Source organism: Capronia coronata (assembly GCF_000585585.1).
Source record: "Capronia coronata CBS 617.96 chromosome Unknown acBCG-supercont1.6, whole genome shotgun sequence".
NCBI lineage: Eukaryota > Fungi > Ascomycota > Eurotiomycetes > Chaetothyriales > Herpotrichiellaceae > Capronia > Capronia coronata.
This window is the reverse complement of record NW_006912898.1, coordinates 1365293-1373649: the sequence shown is the minus strand read 5'-3', so window position 1 is coordinate 1373649 and position 8357 is coordinate 1365293. Positions and strand designations below refer to the sequence as shown.

The 8357-nt window shown below is 51.9% G+C and overlaps 2 protein-coding genes across 2 annotated transcripts; one reads left to right on the top strand and one right to left on the bottom strand.

Annotated features, from left to right (window-relative positions):
- Positions 1–2288: 2288 nt before the first annotated feature.
- Positions 2289–4194, bottom strand: A1O1_07158 (uncharacterized protein; the record flags this gene model as incomplete). The annotated part of the gene is made up of 3 exons (XM_007728031.1): positions 2289–2435; positions 2492–4007; positions 4061–4194. The coding sequence occupies 3 exons, from the start codon at positions 4192–4194 to the stop codon at positions 2289–2291; spliced, it is 1797 nt and encodes a 598-aa protein (XP_007726221.1).
- Positions 4195–5922: 1728 nt separating this feature from the next.
- On the top strand, positions 5923–8304 carry A1O1_07157 (translocation protein SEC63; the record flags this gene model as incomplete). The annotated part of the gene is made up of 3 exons (XM_007728030.1): positions 5923–6267; positions 6342–7926; positions 8054–8304. 3 exons carry the CDS (start codon positions 5923–5925, stop codon positions 8302–8304), a joined length of 2181 nt encoding a protein of 726 aa, XP_007726220.1.
- Positions 8305–8357: the final 53 nt, after the last annotated feature.

Sequence of the window (8357 nt, the reverse complement as noted above, 5' to 3'; positions counted from 1 at the left end):
GGAGGGTAAGGATAGGGAGGGTAAGGATAGGGAGGGTAAGGATAGGGAGGGTAAGGATAGGGAGGGTAAGGATAGGGAGGGTAAGGATATGGAGGGTAAGGATAGAAGGGTAAGGATGGGTAGTAAGAATAGAAGGTAAGAATAGGGATAGGAGGGTAAGGATAGGGAGGGATAGGGGAGGATATAGATAGGAGGTAAGAATAGGAAGGGTACGGATAGGGAGGGATAAGGATAGTTGGGAGCGATGGGACAGGGCAGGAAGGGGAAGAACAGGAAGTAAAATGGGAAAGACGATGGGTATAGGGAGATAGGCATAGAAGAACGGTCACAGAACAACGAAAGACACGAAAGAAATAGGAACAAGAGCTGACAACAAAGTTGGCAACAAGAAATAGGAGCAGCAAGGAACAGCTGCGAAGACAACGACAAAAGACAATAGGAAACAGGAAACAGGAAACAGGAGCAGCAAGGAACAGCTGCAGAGAGAACAACAGAGATGACAACAAGAAATGGCAACAGCTACTGGAAGATAGGGGAGATGGAACAGCAAAAACAGTTGTGGAATGGAAACAAGAGATAGGAACAGCAAGGAACAGCTGCGAGATGACAAGGAACAGGAACAGGAACAGTAGGAACAACTGCTGGGACAAGAGAAATGATAACAGGAAATGGAATGGGAACAAGAAATGGGAACAAGAAAGATGACAACAAGAAATGGAAACAGCAACAGTAAGAACACTGTTGGGAAGAATAGGAAATAGCAACAGTTGGAACAACAGTTGGAATAGGAGAGATGACAATAGGAAATAGGAACAACGAATGGGAATAGGAAATAGCAACAGTTGGAACAACTGTTGGAATAGGAGAGATGACTATAGGAAATAGGAACAGCAAAGAACAGCTGTGATATGAGAACAGAAAGCAGCAACAGTTGAAACAACAGTTGGAATAAGAGAGATGACAAGAGGAAATAGGAACAAGAGAGACGACAGCAAGAAATTGGAATAGCAGGAACAGCAGTGATGTAACAACGAAATCCAACAACAGCAAGAACAGCAGTTGGAACAAGAGACATGACAACAAGAAACAGGAACAGTAGAAACAGCTATGGGATAGGGACAAGATATGGGATCAGCATAGAACAGCTGGGAAGAGAACACACAGAGAGAAGAGGAGAGAAACAGGCGAAGGGCAAGAAGGGCAAGGGAAGAGTCCGAGGGAGGAATGACTTGCCTGGAGGAAACAGTACCAGGGCAAGAGAAGAGAGTACAGGAAAAGGCGGAAGAGAAGACAAGCCGTGAAATGGCCAGAGACAAGAAGAAGATAGAAGATGAACACAGAGCAGAAGAGAGTATGAGATGTAGAATAAGAAAGAGCAGGAAGAGGAAACAGAAAATGAAGAGAGGAATGCCAGATTTGTGTGGAAGTTGTATGTATTGACTGTTGCAAGTATGAAGAGGAAGAATGGAAGAAGAGAGAAATCAACGGGGAGGAAGAAGAGGATATATATAGTTCTGTAAAGGCCCAAAGATCTACTCGAGCTGAGCTGAGCCAGTTCTGTTGTGATCATCTGCAAACTCAACGGTTGAGGCGCAGTGTGGGTTTTGATATGGATGAGGCTGTGGCCCGCATTGTGGAGTCGCCCGTTGAGAAACCGAAGTGGACCAAAGAAAAGGAGATCTGCAGCCTGATCACGTACCGTATCGCGAGGCGGAGGCGGAAAGGGGAGACCAGAGGCGGGGTCTCGAGGAATAACATGGTCGTCCAGGGCGAAACAAGGTATATCCAAACCTTAACGGTCGGCGAACAATTCAGCGCATCATAACAGATCGGCCGGGTCCCAGCCTCATTGCCATTCAAGCACTTCCACAACCCGGCTCAACGACGTTGCCTAGTCATAACCAGCAAGCAGACAGAATGTCTATCACGAGCGTCGACGGCTTGAGCAGAGCGGACCAAAGCACCAACCTCCTGCTGACGCACTGGTGAGAGCTTGGTGGTTGACGCAGTCAATGGCTAATACCAACACAGTTCGGATATCGTCATGGGGAGTTTCTGTTGTCGCAGCCTTGGATATCGGAGCTTGATGCGAGTTCTGTCGGCAGACGTAGTGGAGATCCATTCATGATGCGTGAAGTGGGAGCCTCCTGCGTGGACGCATGATGGTCGAGCTGACAGTTTCAGCCTTGATGCAGCCAAACGCGGAGGAAAGCCTCCTCCGCTTCCGTTTCAGAGCTGAGGTGGCTGGTCTGGATTTGACTTTGGTGTGTGGACGGCCGCTGATCGTCTTATTCAACAACCTTCTGCACCGCGAGGACATCAATCCACTTCTTGTCGCCCTTCGGCCGCCGAACGCCTCCTTCGCTCGCCAGTAACGATTCGCCTTCCTTGCCAAAAGCAATCAGCTGTTCCTCGCTGCCCCATTCTCCCATGGCCTAGTCGAGAGTCAGTGGTGCGTGATTTTCAAAGAGAAGGGAGGATCAATGCATACCATCAGCCCAACAGGGACACCCGCGTCAGTGTAGCCCATAGGACAAGTAATGGCCGGGGCGCCGGTAAAGTTCGCCATATAGACATATTCCATGGACCTCAAGCTCATGTCTCCATCACTGACACCGTATCCGCTGGTGACATCGCTGGGCTTGCCGATTTTCCAGCCCGCGCAGGGCGTTGTAGGCGTCAGGACCAGCAGTCCGGGGTACTCTTCCCACAACCAGGCGAGATGACACATCAGAAGATTGCGTAGCTTTTGAGAGAAAATGAAATCTTGTGCCGTGGCATGACTCCCGGCCACATTGAGCAGGAGTTGATTATGCCATGTTAGCTGCTTGATCTTGTCAGTGCTATATTGGCTGCGAGTCTCAGATAGAATCGTCAGGGCATGGGCTTTTTGACCTTGTGGGAGAAGGGGGATCGAAATGTCGACAACTTCGTAGCCATGGACTTTAGTGTAGCGTTCAACCGCAGCATTGAACATGTCAAGGACGACCGGATCGGACCGATTAATCCAAACACGATCAATGCCTAGATATTTCCGTCCCTTGGGCAGGCCTGATAATGATTCATTCGTGACTAGAGGATTGGGAAATCGAGAGCTCCGTCTCGCAAAGGAGTCTGGTTGAGCCATGATGCGATAGCCCAGGGCGAGGTCGTCGATGTTGCTAGCCATGGGGCCATTGACCACGACGCTATCTGTCCATTCATGATCAACTCTCGAAGAGACCCGGCCGTGGGTCGGCTTCAGGCCGTAGATGCCACAGAAGGCTGAGGGCAGACGGATAGAACCACCACCGTCCACTCCCAGTGCAATGGGACAAATGCCCGAGGCGACAGCAAATGCTGAACCGCCTGAGCTGCCGCCGGTGTAATAGTTGTTGTTGTGAGGGTTCAAAGGCGTGCCCCAGTTAGGGTTGTTGTTGGTTGTGTCAAGGCCAGCTTCGTGCATGTTGGTCTTGCCAATGATCACGGCGCCGGCCTCCTGCCATTTCTCGACACACCAAGCTGTCCTGTCTCCCGGGTCCGAGAAATCCAGCTTTGTTCCCAGGGTCCTTTTGTATCCCTTCAAATGGACTTCGTCTTTCACGGTCAACGGCACCCCGTCGAGCATGCTCAGTGGTTTGCCCGCCCGATACCTGTCCGTCGATGCTTTCGCAGCTGCCCGGACAATGTCTACTTTAGAGTCGATGAAGGCGACGGAATATGGACCTGCCGGTTCAACATCACGTCGGATCAGAGGCAACAGATGCTCCACGACATCTGAAGGAGTGACTGTGCCAGACTTGTACAGTTCATGAAAGTCGGCGCAAGTGTAGTAGTTGATTGAAGAGGCTCGAGGGGGAGGTGCCGGTAGGTCGGTCAAGGGTGCCGCACTTTCAGAAGGCGAGGAGATAGGGATGACCGTGGGATCGAGGCGGATCTCGTACTGGTCAATGCCAGCGGTGTCTTTGAGCTTATCGAACTTGTTGAGTTTCCACAGGACGCTCTGGATCCACGCAGACGAAGCGACACTGGCAAACTGAGTTAATGACAAGGCCGAAGACGATCTATCGTCAATTCATACATTCTCGAGACTGCAGCCAAGGCATAGCCCCGAAGCACGGGGTTCGAGCCTGCATCGTTTTGATAGGGAACGTTGGGCCCTTTGCGGGCTTGCGGTCGGTTCCAAGCGTTTGCGAACACTGCCTGAGTCGACATTGCGGGCTGTCTACAGACTTCTCAGAGCATGTGCGAGGGATTTGTAGGGCCGATCAGGTCGATATCGACCAAGGTTTGTATGAGGTTGAAGGCGACCACGTTCATTTCAGCTGCAACAACATCTCATCGCCGAAGCGACTACAGATAAGGGAGTGAGGAAGTGGTCGTCTTACTACATGCTGACCAGGCCCCGTCAGATGCGGAGAGAGGCGTCTGACAAAACGGTTGCAGCCCGGGGTGCTGACCGATAGCCCTGAAGATACCTCAATCTCATGCAGCTGGACATAGAAAAGGTTGTCAGACAAGTCTCATTTTCCATGGTGTCCGGCTCTCCCCCCTCCGATTGGCCGTCCTCAACGACAACATGGTCGAGCCTTTCCACCAAGCCTCCACCGAAAGAGGTCGGGCAAACATGCTCATTCCACCTTGGAGAATGGGGTTGATATTATTTCGGTGCGATATGACCTGCAAGTGCTGCTTGGCGCGTGTTGAGCACGCGATCATAGAGGTGTTGATCCTTGTGCCACAGAAGACGGAAACTGATACTGAGGTGCGACCAAATACTGTGTGAGCTATCGAGTGTATGATAAACAGCGCTGCTTGCGTGGATGTTGAACCCTATGAACTTCACTGGTGATACTGCCTGTCCTTCACGTCCTAACACAAGCAACACTTGACACACCATGTTTCCCACGGGCAAAACCAAAACTTTGCGATGCAATAATGGTAAAAAACTCAGGCTCGAACCGTCTTTGACCCCGGTTCGAACCCCTGTGAAAACTCACCACTATCCTCTTTCACAGAAGACAGAAGCTGGGTTTTTATCAGGTAACTTCATCTCGTTGATGCACATATCCTCCGCTAGCACTTGCTTGGGTTGCAAGGTACTGCTATGGGCGAGCTCTGACTCTCACCGAGGTTGTACCAATCGAGTTGGGTTTTTGGTTCTGAAGTTGACTGAAATTCCGCGACTAAAATACATAACCCATGGGAAAGGGATGACACGTGAGCGGCCCAGTCAGGTGCAAGGCAGTGAATGAACAGAAGTGAGGTGTTTGATATCCACGGCTTTGCGAGGTCGAGGGACGCCCAGAGCGAGGTGATACTTGTCTGGGTTGCTCCTGGCGGGCATCCTCTGATATACTTACATATACGGAAGAGTCCTACGGCACATAACGGGCACACTTCTGTGTCAACCATCGATAATTGAATATAGAAGTAGGAGGATAGAGCTTCAATATAAACTCCTCAGCCTTGTCCTGGGACGCGGTCATCCATATGTTTGGTCATGATTCAACCATCCCACAGTAGGATCGTGGCTACAACATCAGCTCCACGGTAGCCATAGGTTAAAGGCCAGAAGAGCATTCTTCAAGGACGACCTTAATGTAGACCCGGGTGTTGACCGAGATAATGCCTGAGAGTGTTATGCCCCTTTTCTGACGAGGCTGCCGCATCCAGGGTCCAGCTAAGCGCCAAGCGTTGGAGAAGCCACCTCTGTAACTTTTCTGGGACGACTCGAGGACGCAGATGCACCAAGGGTCTCACGACTCTGGCCTTATGCTTTCCCTATACCACTTGTCTTGACTGCCGTCTACCGGCCTAATTCCTGCTTCATATACTACGTCTGGCGTGTACCCGGTCCAAGCCATTGTTTCTCTCCATCACCTCTGATCGGTCTCGAGTCATCACAGAGCGGCCCCAGCGGCTCGCGCCAACCCGTACACGATGTCGTCCTCCGAATACAACTATGATGACCAGGGGCAATTCTTCCCATTCTTTATGCTGACTATGGTCGGCCTGGTCACAGTGCCTCTCACGTTCAACGTGCTCAAAGCCTCCACAGATCTCGAGCAAACTGCGGCGCGCATACAATCCGACTTCAGACCCAAGAATGATGACCTGATCGAGGCGCAGCGCAGGAGGCGGAAGAGGAGAGATCGCAAGACGAAGCGCATAATCGCGGTGGTACTGGGGTACGCCTTCATGACCTACATGATCTATCTCATTGTCGTCACTCAGCGGACGATACCGAAGATGTGGGATCCATATGACATCCTTGGGGTTTCGAGGGTAAGTCGAGTCGCGTCGCGCCACCAGCGGCGCATCGCATGTGTCTCTTGAGACTAAGTTTTGTTTCTGTCTAGAGTGCCACGGAATCGGAGATCAACCGGTTCTACAAGCGTCTGTCTGTCAAGTATCACCCGGACAAGGCGAGACCGGATCCCGCAAAGAACGAGACGCTCGAGACCGTCAACGACCGGTGGGTCGAAATGACCAAAGCGTATAAGGCGTTGACGGACGAAGAGATTCGAAACAATTACTTGCTCTACGGCAACCCAGACGGCAAACAGTCCACCAGCATAGGCATCGCTCTTCCCAAATGGATGGTTGAGGAAGGCAACCGGTGGTTTGTCGTCGCATTCTACGGTGTCCTCCTAGGAATCATCCTACCCTACACCTTGGGGAAATGGTGGTATGGAACGCAAGCCGTCACAAAGGATAAAGTGCTCCACGCCAGCGCCGGCAACCTTTTTCGAGAATGGAAGGAAGACATCTCAGAAGGCGGGGTCATTGCTGCACTGAGTGTTGGAGACGAATTCAAAGAGATCTTGAAGGGGCCCAGAAGCGACGCCGGGGCCGCCAAAGTCGAAAGCAAAGTACTCAGCAGTGCGGCCTTGACAGAATCTGACAAAGCGAGATTAAAAGCCATCGAGGATCCCGTGCGACGCAAAGCGCTAGCCCTTCTGTGGGCGTACCTCGCTCGGATCGACCTGGAAGACCAAGAACTAGAGAAAGAGAAGTACGAGATCGCCCCAACGGCTCTGCTCCTCAACAACTCTTTCACGTCGATTACACTACCGTTCGGTGTGGTCAAGCCACTCCTCGCCTCCTACCACACTTCTCAGAATATCATCCAGGCAGTTGCCCCAGGCTGGTCACCCCTTTTACAACTCCCGAACATCACTCCTGAGATCGCCGCCAAGGTCTCCGAATCATCGCATACACCAACAACTCTACAGAATTTCATGGCTCTCCCACTCCAAGTCAGAAGGAAGGTGCTGTCCCCGTTGTCAGATGTCCACTACCAACAAGCCATGAGAGTCGCGTCTCAAATCCCACACCTTCAAATCGCAAAAGCGTTCTTCAAAGTCGTCGGCGAGCGCGTCGTCACCCCATCCTCTCTGGTCCAACTGGTGGTCAAAGCTCGAGTAATCCCTCCCGGCACAAAAGACGTCCCGGCGATCGACCCGCTCGACCTCGAAGACATCGACCCGGACGAAGGCGACCTTGACGCCCTGCATGGTCGCAAATCCGCGAAATCGAAGCGCCGCAAACTCCCCGACGGCCGCTTCGTCGAGGACGACTCCCAAGAAGGATCCGTCCAGCCTCCTTTGGCGCATGCCCCATATTTCGCCGCAGACCATGCGCCGCGATGGCATGTGTTTTTGTCTGAAGCACGGACGGGCCGCATCGCCGTACCCCCCTTCGCTTTCACCGCGTTCGACAGACCCATCTTCCACGCGGACGGCACGCCCACGTTCAACATGTTGACGTTCAAATGTCCGTTCCAGGCGCCTCCGCAGGTCCACGCGTTCCCCTTCACCATGCATCTTGTCTGTGACAGTTATATTGGATTGGATTCCAAGATCGATGTCGTACTAGATGTCAAGGATGCAAGCGAAGCTAATGTGGTCGAGAGTGATGATGAGATCAGTGAACCTGACGAAGGTATGTCTTTCAACTTGTTTCTCCCTCCAACAACCCTTGAATAAGGGAAAGGGGGCGACGACTACTGTTTGATGAAGAGAAACCAATACTAACGATACTTCTTGTTGCTCTATAGACTCATTAGCAGGCCAACTCCATGCGATGAAGACCGGCGGATTGACTGGCGGCCCCCCGACGACGACGACGACAAGGAGAAAGAAGAAGCCCAGGACGTCTTCAATCCCTCAGAAGGATGTCCCTGTGGCCAGCGCGGGTTCTAAGGGTCTAGGTGACGATCACGACGACGATGACGACGACAGCGATACCGAGGGTTCGGACGACGGCACTTCGGATACCGATACCGATACGGACACGGAGACCGAGGATGAGGACTCGTGATCTGATATTTCGTCTAGGAGGAGACAATATCCAAAAAAATGTGTCTTTTTCAG